This window comes from Tachysurus vachellii, chromosome 14 (genome assembly GCF_030014155.1).
Source record: "Tachysurus vachellii isolate PV-2020 chromosome 14, HZAU_Pvac_v1, whole genome shotgun sequence".
Classification (NCBI taxonomy): Eukaryota; Metazoa; Chordata; class Actinopteri; order Siluriformes; family Bagridae; genus Tachysurus; species Tachysurus vachellii.
The window spans coordinates 16,668,609-16,692,564 of NC_083473.1; the positions used below are offsets into that span (position 1 = coordinate 16,668,609).

At 37.6% G+C, this 23,956-nt stretch overlaps 2 protein-coding genes across 2 annotated transcripts; one reads left to right on the forward strand and one right to left on the reverse strand.

Annotated features, from left to right (window-relative positions):
• Positions 1–2,138: 2,138 nt before the first annotated feature.
• On the reverse strand, positions 2,139–6,344 carry LOC132857306 (leucine-rich repeat-containing protein 10B). Its single transcript, XM_060887279.1, has one exon. It carries the CDS (start codon positions 5,412–5,414, stop codon positions 4,278–4,280), a length of 1,137 nt encoding a protein of 378 aa, XP_060743262.1. The 5' UTR covers positions 5,415–6,344; the 3' UTR covers positions 2,139–4,277.
• Positions 6,345–13,191: 6,847 nt separating this feature from the next.
• LOC132856696 (fatty acid desaturase 2) lies at positions 13,192–21,273 on the forward strand. Its single transcript, XM_060886364.1, has 13 exons — positions 13,192–13,347; positions 14,044–14,257; positions 14,550–14,660; positions 15,863–16,060; positions 16,677–16,778; positions 17,414–17,539; positions 17,692–17,752; positions 17,853–17,929; positions 18,058–18,155; positions 18,264–18,360; positions 19,109–19,188; positions 19,290–19,415; positions 19,530–21,273. The coding sequence occupies exons 2-13, from the start codon at positions 14,048–14,050 to the stop codon at positions 19,579–19,581; spliced, it is 1,338 nt and encodes a 445-aa protein (XP_060742347.1). The 5' UTR covers positions 13,192–13,347; positions 14,044–14,047; the 3' UTR covers positions 19,582–21,273.
• The last annotated feature ends 2,683 nt before the right edge of the window (positions 21,274–23,956 follow it).

A 23,956-nucleotide genomic window follows, 5' to 3' on the forward strand; every position in this document is an offset into this window, starting at 1 on the left:
ATCCATAAGACTTAGGAACAGGCACAAAACACTTTATAGCACACATTTTAGTTCTAAGTGCATTTTAATGAGAAGTCTTTTCTTTTCAACAGTCTGGGTTTCAACTACAAGTTACTCCTCTTATTAATTCATCTTCCTCCTCTGTCATGACAGTTCTGTAATAGTAGCAAAAATGTGAAGGTGTAAGTAGTGTACGTTTGAATCTCTTGCTCATGCGCTGTCATGTGTTAGAATGGTATGTAGCAGACCCAAAGAGAATGAAGGTACTATAAACTACAGACTAGTGTCCTTCATGATTAAGCACAGAGGCTGAGTGCACATTGCATACCTGCTTTATTTCAGAGTCTACAACAGCCCCACAAACCTACCTCCAAACCAGTGCAGCACAGCCTCTGCCTCTGCCAAAATCTGTCAGTGGAAAAAAGACACCAAAGATGTCGACGTAGCCATTTTAGCCTTAGTATCTTTCATTTAGTATGATAGTAATACGTATTATAGAAAATTACAACAATACAGCACACACAAGTGCTCCATAAAAGTAATAGAAAAAAAGAAAAAGCCAATAAAAAAGAAAAAGCCAAACACATTAATGATTGTGAAGACAGCAAACATTTGTATTTGTATGACAAACAGAGCTTCATGCTTTGCCCTTCCATCCTCTCTTTAGAGCTATATTATAACCATATGTGGCTCTTTCCTGGAGGTTGGAAGCACATACATGTATTGAAGATCTATATATGCTGTAGCTCTACAATTTCCGTTCATTGGAACTATGAGGCCTAGGCCTTGTTCCTGCATGCCAGTGACCCCATGCACAAATTGTAGTAGAACTAAGCACACACTGGACACCTTCTGGCCGATACTGGAACACTGACTGCACCCCAGACCTCCTCACCTCACACAAGTGTCTGATCTCACTAATGCTCTTGTTGTTGAATCAACACAAATCTCTGCAGTCCAACATATATTGGAAAACCTCAGATGAGTAAAGGTTCTTATAGCAGTAAAGGGAGGTTCAACTCCATATTAATACCTGTGACTTTGGAATGGGAAACATGCATGTGTCACTTTTGGCCATATAGTGTATATAACATCTGTGAAGGCTAGACGTCTGTCTACAATCAGAGAATTTTCGACTTTAATTGAACTAATTTTGAACTAAGACAACGTTTAGGAACTAATCTGGGCTACAGCATATCCATATCTTACATAAAGCTGCTCAACAAAGAAACTGTGGCAGTTTTTTCTGTTAAACTGGAGCGAGAGGAAAACTTGTAGTTCACAAAACTTCAGGATTCAATAACGATGATTCAGAAAGCCGAAGTGATTTAACAGATGGTTTTTCTAACAAACACAGAAAGAGAGATTGAAGTCAGGCATTGACATACAGTAACAGTCCCTATTGAGCTCTTAACCATGAACAGGCGAAATGAACCACAAGCCATTTCAGCTCAAAGAATTAAAAGTAAGATTTGCACTTTTCCATCATAGTATGAAAAAAAAACTGAGCTTAATGTGATGGAGTGAAAAATGTAATATCTAGCCCACCCCACTTTGCCACCAAGTTAAACAAGATGAAGATCTGGAAAAGTTAAAAAGAAGCCTAACTTGACAATAAAGGAACAAGATGCTTGGAGAGTGTGACAGAACGTATTCTGGTCATTTTTACGAAAAGAATAAAGAAAGAGAGAATTAGAGGACACCCTTGATTACAGCTGAACTCTACACTTCAAGTCTCATTTAATTGCTCCCTCTCTCTGTCTCATGCTAATGTTTAAACTTCTTCTCCTTACTCGGGCCTTTTAAGGAGAAGCGTCCCCCTGTATCCTTTCCCCCTTCTCCCATCCCCTCACACTGTGTTCTCTGCTTTTCACACGCTGACCTCACAGAAACTCTGGCAGCTGTGACAAAGTTTATCAATGTTAGCACTGGTTTGGCTCGTATTGTCCATTTAGCTTTATGATCCTCCTAATCTCTGGAGCTTCTCTTGCTTACTCTGGCTACCATGTCATTTTTTTTTAAAGAATTTTAGAGCCTTCAGGTTGAATTTCACAGCTGGTATGCATTCTGGATATTTTATAAGTCTGTTCAAGTACTAGATCTTTCTCCCAGCCGTGCATGAATGATTGAAAAACATATTCACAAACCCAATGATTATTTAATGAGAGATTTTGTTTCAACAACAGACATCACAGCAATCGCAATATCCAATTCCAGATACAGTACACCCAGTTTAGAGTGGAATTACAGCCGCTCCCGTTAACCCACTAATTTGCACTCACACACACTCACACATGCGCACACATACACACACTCACACATGTTGGTCTTCATTATGTATAAAGCTGAGGGAACAGTTTCAGTCCATTACAGCTGAACTGTGTATGTTGCTCTTCACAGGTTATTCGATGATAATAAATTAAGTGCAAAACCTAAAGGTGAGAGTTCTGTATTGTTTTACTTTTTTCTCACAGCAGCTTTGTCGGAGCAAACTCTGGAATTTTTCACCTAATCTCTGTCTACCACATCTTAATCCATAACCACAGAATATGAATGTGTTCCTGTACTGAGATAACAGAACCCCAGTTTACTGGAAACTCACATATAATAGTGGTATCATGACAATTACTGATTTGAATGAATGAACTTTTATGCAATAAATAATTTGTGTGGAATTCTTTATTCAGACATATTTGGAAATGAAGCTGTGTGTAGTGACTCCCTTTCACGTAGGGAAGATTATCTGTTGCTACTGTAAAATAGTCATGTTGCTTTGATTGCACATGGATACAGAAATCCTCAGTTTAAATAACCTCAATTATTTGTTACTGTTACAGTTGAGGATTGTATAAAACTATATTAGAACAGATCTGATAAGGTTTCGTTCATCCCTATTGTTAAGGTTTAAACAGGTATATGTGCAGATGCCCATGGGGGACTTCAGCCTCCACTCTAACCACAGACTTCATCATTTTTATGGTGTTTTTTATGGTTCTCAGGAGACAGACTTTACCTGGATTGCAGACCTGTCACTGAAAAGCAGCACAGCAGAAAAAGTCTTCAACACTCTTTGTTGGGTTTATCATGTTTAGATGCTGTTAACGACACAGAATCAGCTTGCAGTTTCTTCAGCAATTAAACTGAGAATTGGAACTTTTTAAAAGTATACCATTCAGTTGTTTATTATGTAATCAATTTTTTTTTCAATCATTTTTTATGATTGTGTTATAAATATAATCTGCTTAATAAAATCAGGTTTGTCATTTAGCTACAACTGTAAAAAAAACAAAAAAAAAACAAACAGGTAGGTAAATAAAAGATAACTTCAGTGCCATTCAGATCACTGTTCAAACATAGGACTATATTCATCCCATGATGCCTAGCGTTACATCGTGTACATGTAGGATACATGCTGTATCTTAAACTCGAGTGATTCTACAACAGTAAAATTTCATATTCTATATTTATGTTGATATTTATGAGGTCGCAGCTCTAGAGTGTTATTGTTTTGGGGTTTGGAGGATTGTGGAGAAGCAAATATTAATATAAAATATTAAAAACTGTACTGCATTGTAAGGCGAAATCCACTGACCAGCAAGCCGTTTTGTGTCACTGGATCATTTTAGTGATAAACTTTGGAGAGTGTTACATGATCTACTGTGTTGTTTGAATACAAAATTCAATTATCATACACAACAGGTTAAACACATTTGTCTATGCCTTTCTTGCTGTACAGTATTTCCTCCCAACAGTTTTAGACTGAGTAAATCAGTATGTATCCACTGATAAACTCTTCAAAGCCCTTTTTGAAGTTGCTCTGGATAAAACAGTCTGCCAATTGCCATAAATGTAAAAGTCTTGACTGAAAGGTTATATTTTTAAATTTGCATGTGATAGCAGTATCTCAGTGGTTATGTTGTTGGACACTGAACAGAAGGTTATGAGTTCAACCCTCAACTGCTCAGTTATATAAATAAGCTAAATGGATATTGCTCTGGTTGAGGACATCTACTACAGAGAGGTAGTCAAATAATCAAATGTAAAGGTTTTCTAAGAGAATTCAGAACCTACCCTTTAACCACTATTATGAGTGAGTTTCGAGTGTGAGTTCTCTGCTCTTTACTCAATGTGTCAATTCTTGTGAGGAACATAAATTATACAGTACAGATGTGGTAAATGGATATTATGTTGAAAAATGCTAGAGTATTTCTTTATTAGAGTTAGTGCAAACCAAATGAAGCTTGTTGTGGTTAAAGGGAAGGAATCAATCATTAGACTCATCTTCTTTGCTCAGGTTCCTCCTCTTCATTCTTGTAGCTTATCTCAGCTTGTTCATAATCCAGCTCTGCCTTTCCGTAACCATCACACTCCTCATTCTCATATTCAAGCTTCCCCTGATCTGATGCCGATTTATATCTTTCACACTCCACCCCTTCTACATTGGCCTGTAATGGCACTTCCTCCTCAGCTACATCCTCACTTGATGCCATAGACTTCAGTCTGAGTTTCTTTAGTATTCCTTGTCTGGCTGGCTTAGTTGCTGCTATTGCAGCTGCCTCCTCGGCCTCTCGTTTTGCACGCTCCTCTTCTCTTTTCCTTTCCCTTCCCTCCAAAATCTCAGCTGCCCCTTCTCCAACAATTAAAACATTTTCTCCAAATTGTGGCGGCCTCTTCACAGGATTGTGATCATAGGAAAAGAGTCGGAGTGATGGGAAATTCAGCAGACTGGGTAACTTGGAGATACGGTTTCCATCTAAATCCAAAATCTCTAGCTGCTCCATCTTTAGGAGAACCTGTGGGAACTCAGAAAAACGGTTGCCATAGAGCCAGAGGCTTCGCAGTGCTTCCATGCAGCACATGTCTGATGGCAGAGCCTTAAGTTTATTGTCACCAAACTGAAGAGAGCGCAAATGAGGAAGCTCATATAGCTGCTTGGGGAAGTATTGAAAGTAGTTACTATCCACCCAGAGACACCGGAGGCTCTGCAGGTTTTTGAAGTCTGGTGGCAGGCACATCAGCCGATTGCCACTAAGGTATAGGTGGGTGAGGTTGACCAACTGGCACACGCTCAGTGGGACGTCATCTATTTTGTTAAAGTCAAGCGCTAGAGTACGAAGGCCCTGCAGCTGTACAATGCCATCAGGTGCTGTGCGAAGCCTATTTCCACATACATACAGTCTTTCCAAATGTTTCAGTCCAAGAACTTCCTTGGGGATGTATTGCAAACGAAAATGGCTCAGATCCAGCACTGGATCTCCGCTAGTGATTAATTCACTAAAACACGGAGGCAGCTTCTGTTCCACCTCCACTTCTTTCACTTGTGCCTTTTCCTCTTCCTCCAATTCGTCATCACTTGTCTCTTCTTTTTCTTTTTCCTTGTCCTCCTTCCCTTGTTTTTGAGAGGAGTTTCCCATGCCCTCCTTTGTGGGTCACTGTGTATGTAAGTATCTGTCTGCCAGTGAGAGAATGTGAGAGTGCGTGTGCGATTCAGAATGGGCTGGGTGTGTGCATAGACGTCTCTCTGGCTGTTTCGCCTTCTCTCTCTGAGCTTCACTCAGCAGCCTTTCCCTGGCACACAGAAATGCTATGCGGGATAGCATGGTGTGTTGGCTGTGAGCTACCTGAACTCTGATGCAGGACAGCAAGGGCGGACATCAAAAAATACTCTCTCACTGTGGACTCCCATACTATGCACTCAAAAATGTTATATACTGTATCATTCTAGAACAGATAGTAATAGTAATAGTAGTAGTAATAGTAATAGTAGTAATAATAGTAGTAGTAGTAGTAGTAGTAATATTTGTAGTACAAATAGTAGTTGGTGTACTCAAAAATATTGTCAGAGAAACTAGTGTAATCCTGAGAGCCGTCACAATCCGTCACAATGTTTTTCGAACAGAGGTCAGTCCCTGTGCAGAATTAACAAATGCATCTTAGCCACAAACTTTTGGTTAACTCTCAGTCGGTTTCAGACCGAAAATACCTTCCCGTGTGCGCGTGCTGTGTTGCGCCGTGTTGATCCAGACTCTACAGGGACGCGCTGACGGATCCAGAGGCGCAGACACGGGACAGAACCGTGAACGCAGCTGAAGTATCACAGAAATCCTGCTCATTGCCGTGAATCAGAGGAGCGGAACACGAATGAAAACACCGAATCGTCGCCGTCCGGTTCTGCTTTTGTTGAAAACCTCACAGTGTAAAGGTTAGAATAAATAAGAAGCCGGCGCCGGTAAACCACTTGATACTGAGTGCGCGTTTCCACTACTGTGTTTATATCCGACTACTGCAGAGTCGCGCCTTTCTTAGCTGGAGTTGGTGGGATTGGCTTTCTTTCCTCGCCGAGCAAAAGTCTGGAGGGGGGTGGGGGGGGGGACGACACAGAGAGAGTGAGAGAGGGAGAGAGAGAGAGAGAGAGAGTTCACATATGTCTAAATACACATACATAGAGGGAGACACACACACATACGCACACCTACATGCCCATACAGTATACACACAAAGACACACACAAATACGCACGAGAGAGGGAGAGTTCACATATGTCCAAATACACATACATAGAGAGAAACGCACCCACATACACATACGCACACCTACATGCCCACACACACAAAGACATACACACAAATACGCAGAAGAGAGAGAGAGAGAGAGAGAGACTCACTGGTTTAAAGTCTGATATTATTACAAAGGGCCCCATGACAACTCCAACACTAAAATGAGCCCCAACTAAATGATTAGAAACCAAAATTAGAAGTAGGTCATCTTTTGGAAAGAAAGAACCAAACTTCAATGTTATCTGGTGCTAAATCACGATAACTAAGAAAAGCCCTGATGATTTACAGGCTCCATGAACACAGCATGAAACTCAGACAGACCTGGCTGCAGAGAGACGAGTGGCTGCACTCTCACTGCCACCCGGGAGAGCTGGTGACAGAGATACACTACCTAACACACTGTCCTAAATACACTGCAATCAGAAATATGTATCACATCAACTCAGGGTCCGGTCTCTTATTCGTATAATGTCTTCACTAGGTTAGAGATCCTGTCATAAGTTCTCTTTCAGCCTGGTCCAGAGAGTTTAAAGTAATTAGTGTGGAACTTGATTGGGAGACTATCTGGCATAATATATTTATTTTGTCAAGTCTGGCCCATCAGTTGATACACATTAAATGTGCTCACAGAGTTTACATAACACCATGCAGAGCCTTCTTAATGAATAAATAAAAATGAATGGACTAATTAGACTATTTCAAAAGGCAGGTTTGACTCACAGTCTCCTGTCATCTGTCTGGCCATTGTACTACATAGATTTTTTTAATTTTGTTACAGCTCAAACAATGAATAACTGGCCAGCTGCTAAAGATTTGGTTAAAGATTTAATAAAGTGATCATCTTGCTATTTCAGTTGAATCAATGTGTGTAACTGTTAATCCTTTCTTATCCCTTCCCTCATTTTTTCCCTCCCCACACCTGAAGCATTGCTATTGCTAAAGAAATATTCTATCAGAAAATACACAGCATCGTGCCTGAATTTGACAAGTGCACTGCTGCTGATCAACGTTAGTCAGCTACTGTAATCGTTTATAAAGTACCAGATATACTACTGAGTACATTTAATAATGCAGTGACAGTCACACAGGTACTGGTCTGAAGCCCAATTACAGGCTCTGTAATTATAATGGATGCCAGTACTGTATAAATACAAACTGATATGTTTTCTGTAGTTAACCTTGTTCCATAACAGGCTAATGAACTCTTTCTGTGAAAGTAGAAGGTTCTTGGCCATGTTTACTGATTAAATATATCAGCTCCATGGGTACATGCTTGAAGTCAGGCTTTGGCTGGACTCGTAGACTGACTGGTTTATTAATTGTTGGGCATGACGCACCCTCTGCTGGTGATCAGCAAACTCACCCAGCATCAAACAGTGGAATACAAGAATTAAATAAATTCATTCACTTTTGTTGTGCTTTGCCAAATGTTTTTTATATATATGCAAGATTCACCAGTGAATTTATTTATCAGATTGTCTACATTGTTTTCTGCAGATGAAATACTAAAATATATTTAAATGCCCATCTCTCTTTAAATAACTTTCTTTCTCACTGTCTCTCTCATTATAATTCTGTATTTTGCATTGTTATTTATTCATTTATTTTCTTATCAATGCATCACTGCAAAACCAGATAAACACAAAATATGTAAAAAATGTGAATTGTTTGCACACGTTTTAATGTCTCACAACTCCAGCAAGTTCTTCATGTAATTTGAATGAAGTGGATGTAAAAAAAATATACAGGTGCTGGTCATATAATTAGAATATTTTCGAAAAATTGATTTATTTCACTTGCTGACCAACTTTATGGAGATGCAGATTTCATTTTCCAACAGGACTTGCCACCTGCACACAGTGCCAAAGCTACCAGCTACCAGTACCTGGTCTAAGGACCATGGGATCCCTGTTCTTAATTGGCCAGCAAACTCGCCTGACCTTAACCCCATAGAAAATCTATGGGGTATTGTGAAGAGGAAGATGCGATATGCCAGACCCAACAATGCAGAAGAGCTGAAGGCCACTATCAGAGCAACCTGGGCTCTCATAACACCTGAGCAGTGCCACAGACTGATCGACTCCATGCCATGCCATATTGCAGCAGTAATTCAGGCAAAAGGAGCCCCAACTAAGTACTGAGTGCTGTACATGCTCATACTTTTCATGTTCATACTTTTCAGTTGGCCCAGATTTCTAAAAATCCTTTCTTTGTATTGGTCTTAAGTAATATTAGAATTTTCTGAGATACTGAATTTGGGATTTTGCTTAGTTGTCAGTTATAATCATCAAAATTAAAAGAAATAAACATTTGAAATATATCAGTCTGTGTGTAATGAATGAATATAGTTTCACTTTTTGAACGGAATTAGTGAAATAAATCAACTTTTTGATGATATTCTAATTATATGACCAGCACCTGTATATTTTCATTCAGGAAAAATCAATATGTATAACCAGTATGTATTTCCAAGAATGACTTCCATGAAGAAGAATGACTTTCAAAGAAGTACAAAGAGCAGCTGGAGGCAAAGGGACCTGTTATCAGACAGTAAAAAAAGTGATTTGACTGTTGGCACCTGATGAGGTCATGCACACCGTCATCCTTTATGTCAAGCTGTATGTTCATCTGCAGACCTTGTACCACTGACACTTTAACCATTCATTCATTTTTACCTGATAAAGCTTCTTCTATCTCTTTGACTTTATTTTGTCATTAACATTTATTTTTTTATAGTAATTTTACTGAATAAAATAATGAGACAACCTTGGATGTAGGACATGAAGTAGTTAATTAGTCTGATATATAGTCAAAGCGTTATACTGTAGTTCTATCAAACCTACAGGCTTATGCTAAATCCTGTGTATAGTAATTGATTGGCAAGTGCCACTGTGGATAAAGTTATACAGAGCCAGTTCTGAGAAATGGCTTAAGATCAAAACAGTAGACGGTGTTTACTGATAAGGTCACTGATCAGTGTAACTCTCATACCATGCAGCTGAACCAATAAAAAACAACCAGGAACTAATTAGTTTTACTTTATTCTAATTGTTTTGTAGGTGAATGTATGAACAGTATAATGGTGCCATAATGTAAACAACTAGAAGTTTATTGGATAATATTTAATACTTTTACAGTATATACAGAATGAATCCTTATCTAACATAAACAGATTATATTTTGATGTAATAATATTTTGTAATAATTGTAGTGGGAGAAGACAGAAAATCAGTATGCTGAAAAAGAATAATTATAAATGAGGGGTAAAATATGATGCCATATCTGTGTGTGTGTGTGTGTGTGTGTGTGTGTGTGTGTGTGTGTGTGTGTGTGTGTGTGTGTGTGTGTGTGCGTGCGTGCGTGTGTGTGTGTAAAACTGATAAGGACAAAGTAATTATACAGAAAACTAAATGCATGATAAATGATAATTTAGAAACATTAGTTGTTAACTGTTAAAGGTTAACTGTTCAATATGTTAGTCTTCATATAGAAACACAACAAATTACTATGGTATTCAGATAAGAAACCTGGACTCTGTTGCCACTTTTTTAACTTGTCCTTGCCATTTAATTTCAATTCATTTCATTTTATTTGTCTAGTATTTAGGATCTAGTATATAACATAAAATGGGCCTTACAGTATTTATCTGTTAGGGGAAAAATTTACCAAATATTTACAAAAGATTTGGAAATGTATGTGTATGTAGATGAATGACAATCACCTTAAAATTACAACACGCATGACCAGCACGGATGACTTGGATTTGGTGACACCCAAAAAAGTCCATAAAAGGCAAAGCTCAAACAACTGAAATGACCACTGAACGGTAAAAATACATTTTGTCACAATAAAATTTAATGTTTCCAAACATTCTAAATGTTTCTACATTTTCTAAAATTGTAACTGACTCTCTGCCTGTAAAAAAAAAAACATTTTATTTAACACACCTGAAAGGCCAAAATTGAAAGCTGATTAATGGAAAAGGTGAATTAGATTAATTATTGTGGACACTATGGTCCTCACGAAGAGTAACTACTCATTTACTTATTTTTTATTCATATTGGAATATCTTGGCAACATTTGGCCCCAAATTCTCCTGATGCAATAACAGAAAAGCAGAAGGACATGATTACATGGCTTACTCAGGAGTATACGACACACTGCACCTTGAAACATGCTAAGTAGGTTATTTAGCTGTTACTTAGTGCTGGCTCAAATGAAACATTGCTCAGCATTTAAAATAAAATGCTGTCAAATGAAATCAGACCTCCTCTTATACGGCAGCATTATTAATTAGTTCAATATGATCAACTCAATTAAATTTTGTAGTATTTGTTTGGTGCTTTTAAGACCAAAATCTTAAAATCTTTGTATCGTTACAAAGCAACTTTACAGAAATTTATGATTTTAGAATCTAAAATATCCCTGTTGACTTGCTAACTTTGCTGTTCCATATTTAATATTTCTTTATTTAAAGCCATTAATATTAAAAGACAGGGATCCACAAAATACATTAAGCTATTTTTTGTTTGTTTATATAAATGCAGTAACAGATTTGTTTATATTATTTAAAGTCGGTTAATCGAGGTTTGCATTAGTCAGTCCTCCTATGCATAAATTAACACACTTATAAGCATGAGTTTATGAGCATATGAGCATTTCATTTCATCATCACAAATTTTCATGAATACCAAATTTCCTGTGTAAAGACAAATGATACCAATCAACTCATTTATATCCAGCTTAATAAACAATGTACAATTTTTCTAAATCTGTAATATACTAATTATAACAGCATATGGTTGTACAAGTGGAAAGACAGTAGTGTGTTTGGTATTGTGTACTCATATTGTGAGTAAGATTCCTGAGATAAACACATGACAGTCTTTATAGTTACAGCAGATGTTGTTAGATGCTACAAATCTACAGTATCCAGGTCATTGTGTCATGAAGAAAGGTCATTTTTGTCTGTAATTTAAAACATCAGCATTACATTTAACAATTCTTATACTGTAATAATAAGCCTTTTTCAGGCCTGATACTTTATCCATATTATTTATCTATCATACCTTGCAATAATCAGTTAAAGATTTGCAGATGTACTGATAAAACTGCAATGGGATCTTGTCTTTCTACAAAAGAATGTAGATGGAAAGTAAAATGATTTCCACTGAGCCAAAAAAAAGATATTGTTACCTCAGTGTTTTCAACGCTGCTGAAACTGAACATTGAAGTGGTTTCCAGAATTGTTGGAGAAAACTTGCCAATGCAGAATTCTAAGATGAATATATTAATGATGATAAGCTGGATAAGTAAGTAACTGACAGCTGAGTTAATCTTTATTGTGGTTAAGTTTCTGTTCATTTCCATTTATTGATTTATAAATGATAATTGTGTGGGTAGGGGGCACGGTGGCTTAGTGGTTGGCACATTCGCCTCACACCTCCAGGGTCGGGGTTCGATTCCTGCCTCCACCTTGTGTGTGTGGAGTTTGCATGTTCTCCCCGTGCCTCGGGGGTTTCCTCCGGGTACTCCGGTTTCCTCCCCCGGTCCAAAGATATGCATGGTAGGTTGATTGGCATCTCTGGAAAATTGTCCTTAGTGTGTGATTGTGTGAGTGAATGAGAGTGTGTGTGTGTGCCCTGCGATGGGTTGGCACTCCGTCCAGGGTGTATCCTGCCTTGATGCCCGATGACGCCTGAGATAGGCACAGGCTCCCCGTGACCCGAGGTAGTTCGGATAAGTGGTAGAAGATGAATGAAAGAATGAATTGTGTGGGTTGGTGAAATAGTCAGTAAAACCTTTACTGAGATCATTATATCAAAATCATTATTGAGAGGTAGATTAAACTACAGAAAAGCAACATCCAGAGCTAGAGTTTAGTGACTGTTGAAGAACCAGATGAACTCAACTAGTTGTCTTGAAAGTATAAAAGATTAGCTTCATTTTGATAGCAATCATTTTTTCCTCTTGTAGAAGTTGTTTTTTTTTATTTATTTCTCATTTTGTTATATTTTTCATTTTGTTTTCTAAACTCTACTAATAAGTTTGTCCACTTTTGTAGTATTTACACTTTTGTAAGTTTGTCCACTTTTGGTATAAAAAGTTTTTGGTATAAAAGTGAAGTTATATGATACACAGTGTAAATGTTTCATACAAAGGTGAAGAATAACCTGTTATATGATGTCATATGCCTAAACTTTCCATCATGTTAAAGGACACTCGTGGGAGAAGCAAAGGAGAAAATAAAACAAATCATGAGAGAGAGAGAGAGAGAGAGAGAGAGAGAGAGAGAGAGAGAGAGAGAGAGACAGACAGAGAAAGAGAAAGAGAGAGAGAGAGAGACAGACAGACAGACAGACAGAGAGAGAGAGAGAGAGAGAGAGAGAGAGAGAGAGAGAGAGAGAGAGAGAGAGAGAGAGACAGACAGACAGACAGACAGAAAGAGAAAGAGAGAGAGACAGACAGAGAGAGAGAGAGAGAGAGAGAGAGAGAGAGAGAGAGAGAGAGAGAGAGAGAGAAATAAACTCGGAAAAATCGGTAAGAAGATCTGCGCGCTGATTGGTCAGCAGGCTGCAGGACGCGCGCTCGGATTGGAGCAGAGTCGCTCGAACGATCTGTTTGGAACTCAGGAGAGGAGCGCAGTGATGAGAGCCGGTATGAAAGAGCAGCAGCGCACCGGGGGATAAACACTGATAACACCGAATACATCCACTTATCACGCAGGACTGGCCACAGTTACATGAACACATCACGACTACGTGCAGACAAACAAGTTAAACCCTGACGAGTGAGTACATCTTACTGCATTTGTAGTCAGCTGTCGTTCTTCTACTGTATTCTGTGATGGATGTGACTTATGTGACTGTATTACAATCTAACTCCAATCTCAAATTCTGAGATATAAACCAATCATTTCTTTTGTGTGAATTTATATAAGTAGACTATAGAACTGCATGTTCAGACAGATCTATAAAATATCATCAGTTGGTAAGAATTGTTTATTTCTCTTCAAATAAAAAATAAAAAATGCATAAACTTTAAAAAACCAAATGCAAGTTTTTTTTTCTTTCTTTCTTTTTTTTCTAGCAGCATTATATTTATGCCTCTTGTCCTTATAGGTGCTGGTGCATGTTAAATTGTATGATGTTAAATTGAAATAATATTTCCTATATAAACATTTGCTATGGTTGGATGCATTTTCATTACCAAGCCCGGTGTTGTGTTTAGCCAGAGATTGATTAGATGATATGAAAAGGCTTTATAACAGGATTACAGTGTGGAATTTATTACAGCTGGTTTAGCTGAATTCAGGTACCCTTACAATAAGAGTAAAAAACACTGTGATAGAATGATGAACTTATTTGATTGTATTCTATCCATCAATTTATCTGATCTATTTATTAACTTATTTATTTTATCTTTGAGGGACTTTTATGCCTTTCACACGTTCCTAACCTGAGCAATGTTAACTGGTTGTTAACAGAGAGATGGGTGGAGGTGGACATCGGGGTGAGCAGCTGGGGTCAGGAGAAAACGGTATTTGTGCTCAGTATACCTGGGAGGAAGTGCAGAAACACATTCGCAGGGGTGATCAGTGGCTGGTGATCGAGAGAAAAGTGTACAATGTGAGCGAGTGGACAAAGAGACATCCTGGAGGACGCAGAATCCTTGAACACTATGCTGGCGAGGATGCAACGGTAACTAGCTACATCATAAGATATGTGTTTGGCTTATGCTTTTAAGTATCCTTTTAAATAAGATAAACAGTGCTTTTAATAATTATGCCAGAACTCATTTCAGATCACACAGACTCACTTTAGATCACACAGCCAAATCCTCACTGTTTTATTAAGTTTGCATTCACATACACGCAGGCCAACAGACTTTTCTAAGTAACTGGAGATATCGATATGCACACAGTATTATTGAGCAGAAGAGAAAATTTGTTGCACTTTGTGGACACCTAAACGAAAGTGCGGCTCTGTGCAGGATGCGTTTGCAGCCTTCCATCCTGATCAGCGATACGTGAGGAAGTTCATGAAGCCACTGCTGCTGGGAGAGTTGACACCGTCAGAGCCCAGTCAAGATCACGGCAAAAATGTATGGCTGCAACTACACACCACTATTACAGACGTATAGAAATGGGCATCACCTGAGGGGAAATGCAGCACCTTGGTTTATGTGCTTAATGATATTCGATGTACATTTGTTTTAAATAAATATATATATGTGACCACACAATAGAGTCAGAGAGTCACAGGGTTGGGTGTTCAAACAGCATCAGTGTTATGGTCAGATTTCCATATGTTTCATGACAGATGATCACTTACTGTAGACTCGCTCCTATCCACATTTTGAACAGATTGTGCTGTAACATTCACAATGTGTAAGATCTTAAAAACAAACCTGAAGAAGTAGCCTTTCTTTGCTTGGCCCTTCAGAGGAACTGTCAGGCCTGCTTACAGTGGGAAATACTAGATGAGGAATTTAGCCGTTTGTTTAAAGCTGAAAGTTTGGCTGTGAGACACAAACATATTATGTCTGTTGCCACAGACTCTGTATTTGGCCTGTTGGGTGGCCTGGTTCAGGCTCAGCCACCGATTGGCTGTTAGAGTTTTTAAAACGCATGTGACTATGGCTGAGTTTACTTTGGGACAAAATGATGCCTCTGTATCTACTGCCACCTGTTGCTTATTAGTGGCAGTACATTTGCTCCAATTTGTCTGACTGAGGGACATGTTAAATTCTGGAGATTTAACAATAGTTCTATCCATAGGTTACAATGAGATATTATATTTAAAGATTACAGTATTTAATGATCTTATGGTTTCCCTTATCACTTTATTACTCATCACACATGGTCCGGTTTCTTACATATAAAAACAGTTCAGTTTTCTTATTCTGGACAATCATAGTGGCTTCCTTGTTTTGTTTGCTGAGTTATAAAGCAAAAAGTCATCAAAGTGACTCAGACCATGGAACCCCACCGAACACTATCCTGCCATGGAGGAGCAAGATGCAAGCCAAAGTCACTGTTAAAGTATAAAAGCAGTAGATTACTACACAGAGCTAGAACATTTCAAGATTTTTTTTTTTTACTATTACTACTTTGCAAGTAAACAAGTAAGCAGGAAATTTCCTCCACATAGCTGTAGTCTTAAGGTAGAATACATGACAGAATAATATAAGTATTAATTATTATTTATACTATACATTTTTTACCTTAAGATTGTATTTAGCATTCTGTATTCATTCATTCTGCATTAATTCCTGACAGTCTGGCTCTTGTTCGTCTTTCTCAGGCTGCTTTAATGGAAGATTTCCGGGACTTGCGTAAGAGGTTGGAATCACAGGGCTTGTTCCGCACCAGTCCACTGTTTTTTATCCTATATCTTGGCCACATTCTGCTCTTGGAGGCCCTGTCTGTGGCACTCCTTTGGAATTTTGGCAATGGCTGGATAATTTCACTTCTAATATCTGTCTTGCTGGCCACTTCACAGGTAGGATGGCTTAATTTTTTAATATGGATTGTGCTCATAGTAAAAATGTTCTCATACTTGGGGGGAAACCGGAGCTAACCTTTTCTTTGAAATTTTTGTCTGTACATCCGAGCCGTTTAAGCTAAAGCATTTAAAATGTGCTATAAAGTAGCTGCATGTGTCTGTGTTAAATGTTCTTTCTGTATTACAGTGTGGTGCTTTTTTCTTAAAAACTGTCTGTAACATATTCCAGGGTTAAATGCAGCATTATGAGAGTATTTAATTTAGAGCAGCTTACAGTAATATACTGTGTGTGGTATTTTGTAATATTTTCTCAAATATTGTTGATCCAGATACCCATGAAAAAGCTTACCACCAGCTTAGAACAGCGAGACTGGTACCTACAACTAAGAATGATGTCAATCCAAACAAACCAAAACATGTAAACACTTAATACTGGTATCCGGCAAAACATACACCTGGTGAAAAATTAAATAAGATTAATAAAATGGCATTTTCCCCCAAAATCTATGTAGATGTCATATGATAGAATGTGGCTGGTTAAATAGAATTGGCAGGTACCCAAATTGGGAACAAGCCATATGTTGATGTGTGCTTTCTCTCCTCTACCATGCAGGCTCAGGCTGGATGGCTTCAGCATGACTTTGGCCACCTGTCAGTCTTTAAAAATTCCACTTGGGATCACCTAGTGCACAAATTTATCATTGGACACCTGAAGGTATCATTTCAAGATGTATACTTCTATTTAGATATACTGTACACCAATGAGTCAAACCACATTACACTAGCTGGTTAATATGCTGTTGATCCCTCTAAAACATCTCTAGGCACTGACTGTATCTCTGGAGGTGAATCTGACACTAAGACTTTATTAGCAGGTCCTTTAAGTCCTACAAGTTGCAAGGTGGCTACACAGATAATAACATTAATATTAATAACATTAATATTAATAACATTAATGACGGTTTCCCTGGACAGATGATAATTAGCATGGGCACTGTGAGCAGGTCTACAGCTATGCAGCTCCATACCTAGCAGGGTGTTGTGAAATAACCATCCTTAAATATTTCTATGACATAACAGGACAGCCCTCACTGTCAAAGTTGCCCAGATGTTGCTTATACCTGCCCATTTCTTCTGCATCCAACACTTTGACTATGAAATCTGATCTAATATATCCTAGACCTTGATATTCTCCATTGTTAGGAGATAATTAATGTTATTAACTCCATCTGTAAGTAGGCACAATGCTTTGACTCATCGTTGTATATTAAATTATGCCTGTCTTAAACATCCAAGATGTGACTTTCCCCAGTGTACCACTCTGTCTATGTGTGTTTTCTGAATATACAGGGGGCTTCTGCAAATTGGTGGAACCATCGCCACTTTCAGCACCATGCTAAGCCCAATATTGTCAGTAAAGACCCTGACGTCAACATGTTGAACATACTGGTCTTGGGAAAAATCCTGCCTGTTGAGGTAAACTAAACCACTTCTGTGTTCATATGAAGGGCAGACAGATCTGTACAGTAATTAATTAGCCTTCACACCTTCACAGATTTCACAAAACATATTTCATTTTTAAAAAAGCTTTGTTTGTCTATAATTTCTTCCCTCAACCTTTGTTACAGTATGGGATTAAAAAGGTGAAGCACATGCCATATAACCATCAGCATCGGTATTTCTTTTTGGGTTGGTCATTCATTGCTATTTCTTAGACCAGTAAAAAGAAAAATGTTTATCATTTAAACCACTGCCTAGTCACACCTCTCTACTCTCTCTCTCTTATTAGTTGGCCCTCCCCTGCTCATACCATTGTACTTTAACCTGCACGTTATGCAGACCATGTATTTGCAACGGGATTGGGTGGTAAGTTGCCATGACAATGCCTTTTACATTACTATGCATCTGAACATCCAGTAGAACTGCCTCTTGCTTATGTAGAGACTTGCTTATAAATTTGATGACTTATCATTGTTTCTTTTCATTTTTTTGAGGATTTTGCATGGTTTTTGTCCTACTATGCACGTTACTTGATGTTTTATTCTCCATATTATGGAATTCTGGGATCGCTTGTGCTTCTAACTTTTGTAAGGTAGGACTTCACCAGACTTCTGCTTACCCCTGAGTTTAAACAGTATATTTTATGTCAGTGTAGTACAATCCTTCACATTGGATTTTCTGTTACTGGTGTGATGTTCAGGTTTATGGAAAGTCATTGGTTTGTGTGGGTGACCCAGATGAATCACATTCCCATGGACATTGACCACGATAAACACGACGATTGGCTCAGCATGCAGGTACATTTTTGGATAAGTATGAAGTATTATTAGTTCCTAAACAACAGGCAACTGAAACTTTTACAGAATTGTACTCTTTACTCAATAATAATCAAATATTTGAAACTAGAACAGCATTCACGCATTTGACTACAGCATTTTGTTCTTGGGACAATTTGGTTATCAGTAAATATAAGGGAACAAACTCCTTGCTTTCTCTTCTTATCAGGTACAAATGTATCTGTGTCTTATTTGTCCATAGCATGTTGTTCTGGAAGTGTACAGGCTTTGTCTAATCTGATAAACACTTTAGACTTTATGTTGAGAGTTAACAGCAACAGATTCCAAATGTAACTGTACACTTCGTACAACCGAAGAATACAATTGTAGATGTTTATTCTGCTTACTTAAGTGTAACAATTATGAAATAATAAACACCTTGCCATGGAACAGCTGACCATCCAGTTACTTCTGGTCCCTTAAAAACAGGGGACCATCTATAAAAAGTGCTGTAATTTCCAAATTGTTTGAACTGATTAAAGATTATGTTCAGTTAAATTCATCTGATAATGACAATGTCCAATTATTTATAAATTACGTAATCTCTAACTGACTAACCATGCCATGGTTGTTGGTACCATATGGGCAATAAGGGATATTTCTTTATTTAAGCATTAAAGTATGTTAAAGCACAGGAAGTTATTGAATCAGTATACAATTTGTTTTATTTCTATTGGTTTAATATGTGCTTTTGTGGATTTTTGTTTAGTTGAAAGCTACTTGTAATATTGAGCATTCACAGTTCAATGATTGGTTCAGCGGCCACCTCAACTTCCAGATTGAGCACCAGTAAGTGCCCTAGCATTGTGTTTAGTTTATGCTTATAGATGCATGAATATTACCAAAATACTTGAGTATGGAGCTTTTATATGTTTTTTACCCCCAACCAGTCTATTCCCCATGATGCCGCGCCATAACTATAGCCGTGCGTCTCCTCAAGTACGAGAACTCTGTGAGAAGTATGGAATTCAGTACCAGGTCAAAGGCCTGTGGGAATCCTGGTGTGACATTGTCAGGTAGTTTATTTATCGCTGTAGTTTGTTTTAATATTCCAAAGTTTCAATCAGATTTGAAAGAAAATATTATTAATTATAAAGCTAAAACTGAGATTTTGTTTCTATCCTTTTCAGGTCTTTGAAGAAATCTGGTGAGCTGTGGCTAGATGCCTACCTCCACAAATAATCATCTTACCTGTTGTTTAAAATGACATCTACAGTGTAATAATTCTTAAAAACATCTACATTTCAACTATATACACAGTAGTGGCAATAATACTGTAGGACTTTAATTTGATTTTAGTAGTATGCATTGTAAGCCTTTTTGCCTTTGAATTTAGATTTTAATCTCATGATCCATGTCCTGTATGCTGAAACTAATGTATTATTTGTTAATGAATTGGGACAACAAGCCTCTCTCCAGAAATAACATTTATAATACCTTTTCATGCTCATGTTAACATCAGAATTAAAATGATGGTGCTGGACCTCTAGATTCTAATGTTATAATAGTTTCTTATATTATAAATAATTTTCTAATAACATCTTTTTATTGAACAGTTTTTAAATAGTTCGAAAAAACACTTAATCTTAGTAAAACTCATTAGATAACATTGAAATTAAATGTGCGTTACTAAGTAAATTTAAAACCGTCAACAACATTTGTTGTTTATTTTATTTTATTATTTTTTTATTTTTTTATTTTTTTTCATTTTGGTCATCATGTCTTCTTGTGAGCAGCCATATTCAATCCTTGTTGTTTGAGACAGAAATCATGAATGTGACTCATGTATATCATAGCTGAAATCTTGTTATATCACTAATTTTTAGAATACCTGTAATGTCTGCAGACATTAAGAATGGCTCTGATAAAGCTTCTAAAGGTATGAAGGCATCTTCATGGTTATCTAGTATATGGTACCCTCCTTTTTTCCTTCTCAACCCTCCTCCCTTTGTTTCACAAATGGCCCCACTACAACTCATGAGAGTTCCAGTTCCAGTGAGACCAGACTCATTCCCTTTGATACCTGAACCCCAGGAGGAGTCTCAGACCTCTAGAGCCAATAGCTACTCTTCTAAGAGACTTTGGAAAGTGTTTGTGATGGCTTGACAATGACCTGGCCCTGTACTCAATAATCCACTGTAGCCTACCTCTACTGGATGAATATTGACACTCCAGCCACAGAGCAATCTAAGCTATTATCTAAGATGTCCATGAGGTTCAGAGTACAAGGTTTGTCCAGAGGTTTTAAAGAAGCAATCTCAGCTAGGAAACACAGCCTTTAGCATCTTCCAATACTGTCCCGTTCCCAGCTGTCTCTGGTATCTGATATAAGGAGTTTGGCATGATTCTTTTTTCTACAAAAGGTTAAAGAAAGTCGTTTAGAGGGAGAAGAGGCAGGTACTGTGTTGTAGTTCCGATACAGCTTCTAGACATATGAGCGTCTTGTTCTGCTGCCAGGTGTATCAGCCATGTTGTAGATCTGTCTGGCAGTCAAGCAGATTCAGTTTTGATGGTGATACACAGAGTGGCAAATATAAAATAGAATGGACAATAATTGTTAATTGGAATAGGAATAGGATTATTATCTGTCTGTATGCATCTCATTCTCTAAATAAATACATTATTTTAAACCTTTACTGTATGGTCAGGTCTGAGGCTTTACTTACAGTACTTCATCCTTACATACATACATGAGGCATTCAAATGAATTACACTGTATTATATAATGAACCATTTCTAAAATCTTTTTTCTTGTCATTTCTGGGGCATTGGATTTTAAGTGTGTTATGATAGACATATGTAAACATGTGGATGATAGACTGAAAGCCTTGAAAACTGTGATAAGTAAAAAATAAAACGCAAAGCGACATCAAACGTTTCAGTTGTTGATTGTTTTCCTATAAAGAACATTTGTATTCAGCTTCTAACATTTTGGACAAAGCACACAAATTGTGTGATCCACGATGCATCAATGAGAGAATGTGGACCAATTCAGAGTAGATTGCTACAGTGCAGACACCAACAAAACGGCCATCTGTGTTTTGGGGTCTGATGCTAAAAATTTAGCTGAAGCTGCTCTGGAACACTGCTCCCATTAAAAGACTTCTAGCAATAGAGCAAAGGAGTTTTCCAATAGTAGAACATCACTGTGAACTGGCAGTTTATCTCAATGTTCCTGTTCATTTTCTCTCATGATTTCTTGCCCTATATGAAGCAGTAAAACGCAACTGGCAAAAGTTCAAGGTACAAATCTATGATGTGATTATCAACTGAAGCAAAGGTGAAACTTTTGCATAAACTGTTTTTGGACACTTTAAATCTTTATGGTATCCATGTACACCCATTGAAAGCAGCAGAAGTAGAGAAAGATCCAAATGGAAATAGAGTATCAGGATGCGTAATGCCTGTTCAGATGGCTTGATGTCTTTCATATGGATATGCTTTGAACACAATAAAAAGTGCACAGACAGAATGTGAATCTTCCTCTGTAACGTTAATATAAATCCTGTTTTCCTAGTCCATGTGCAAATGAACCCTGTTATTATCTAAAAGATAGAGGACCTATAGCAATAGATGTATGTCAGGATTTGGCAATGGCACATTAGAGAACAGGACTCCATGTATATGTTGGTTGTAGACTTAAGATTTGCTCCTGTGCTACAATGATACAAAAATGTGTACATGGTGACCAAAGTGCGAGCAGGGTCTCTGCTAGGTCATGCTTAATACTCAATACTATATCGTAACTTCACTGTAGCTTCAGATGTGAGAAAGCAAAATGTCTGAGTAAACAAATATCTTTTGAAACTACACTTAAAGATTGAGACATAAAGATCGAGAATCTTCGCCCACTGCTTTTGTCTTAATTATTTTAAGTGCCAATAAAGAACCTTTTGACTAGAGCAGATGTGATGGATCATAATAGACAAAAACTTTGCTTAGGTACTGTGGGCGAGACCAATCAGTGTAAGTACACCGAATAGCCTTATAAAATACTACTAATAACCTTTAACAGTAAATGAGAAACTTAGTGGAGACAGAATAGGACTCTTTGGATTAATTCTTGGATCTGGGTTAGTTCTATCGGAAATAATGCCACATTACATGTTATAGAATATTCACAGCAGAAGTACATATTTAGACGTATATAGAGAGTTATTGCAGTTATTGCTCTAGTTATACTATATAGTATAATATATGCATATAAATCTGTTTCGTTTGTAGTATTTTGTTGTATACATTCTTTTTCATGTGAAAAAAACTCCATCTAGATATTAATATTATTTTCCAGACACTATAAAATAACTTAAATGGGGTCAGTGGCCAGGAGCAGCATCATCTTTAGTTATGGCTGACCTATGTCATTTTGGTCCTACTTTGAAATCTTGAGAAAGTTTCTTTATCAACAGACACTTACTGTATGCTCTTGATAAAGGTTCCTGTCTTATTCGTTGTAACCTCTTAGAAGTTTTTTCTCTGATATTTATATGGAATGGTAAGATGACATCTTAGTACATCTCTGGATGTTTGCTTGATTTTAAATGGGCATCATATAAGGCATCAGACTGGGTTTAAAAATAATTTTCATTATTGACTGTAACTGGCTTGTTGCGGCCAAGCGTTCATGGCGACGTCGCTTTTTGATCCTTCGATGTCGGCTCTTCTATTTAGCATGCCGGAGTCTCGTTCGTTATCGGAATTAACCAGATACTGTAAATCGCTCCACCAACTAAGAACGGCCATGCACCACCACCCACAGAATCGAGAAAGAGCTATCAATCTGTCAATCCTTTCCGTGTCCGGGCCGGGTGAGGTTCGATGACCCACCAGGGATTCCGCCTTTCTCGGGGGTTCCCTGTCTTGTGGGCGCCCTCCCCTGAATGTCCCCGATTCTTAAAAGTTTTCTTTTCCCTCACCCACCCTTTCCCGTTGGTTTCATCCACCTTCTTTTTCCCCCGCTTAAAAGTTCTCAAAACCGGTCGTCAAGAACTCTCAATAATCCAATTTGAATGATCTAAAAAAGTTTGAGACACATCACATTGCAAAATGTTTTTTTCTCTCACAAATTTAAGACCATATTGAAATCCCATAAATCACAACAGGTAAAATAATCATTAATATTTAAAACGATTATTATCATCTTATTTCCATTTTCACAAAATATCTAGCACTACTTCCAAATGTGAAAATTGTTATAGCCTCAGACATGAGTTCGTTCAGCAGACTGAAGGCCACAGAAGATCATCCATATCATATACTGTACATATCAGAGCTTGCAGTAAAGTTCTTGTTCTCTACAGCTGATAAAAATGCACTTGATCATTTGTGAGTGAAGTCTGTGCAATGTGAAACTTTTCACACACACACACATACACACACACACACACACACACACACACACACACACACACACACACACACACCACAAACACAACACACAAATAACTTTTTCCATGAAAACAACTAATTTTTTAATTGTATTTCATGAACAATAATGTGTCAAAAAAAGATGAAAGGGTCACTTATGACATATTCATTTTTTGTAATGAAATGAATG

What these genes read in the sequence shown, in the direction of transcription:
- LOC132857306 (XM_060887279.1), bottom strand. Translation starts at nt 5,414, where the DNA reads ATGGGAAACTCCTCTCAAAAACAAGGGAAGGAGGACAAGGAAAAAGAA.
- LOC132856696 (XM_060886364.1), top strand. Translation starts at nt 14,048, where the DNA reads ATGGGTGGAGGTGGACATCGGGGTGAGCAGCTGGGGTCAGGAGAAAAC. An exon ending in GTCAAGATCACGGCAAAAAT is followed by an intron (nt 14,661 to 15,862) that starts GTATGGCTGCAA and finishes CGTCTTTCTCAG; the next exon opens with GCTGCTTTAATGGAAGATTT. An exon ending in TCCTGGTGTGACATTGTCAG is followed by an intron (nt 19,416 to 19,529) that starts GTAGTTTATTTA and finishes TATCCTTTTCAG; the next exon opens with GTCTTTGAAGAAATCTGGTG.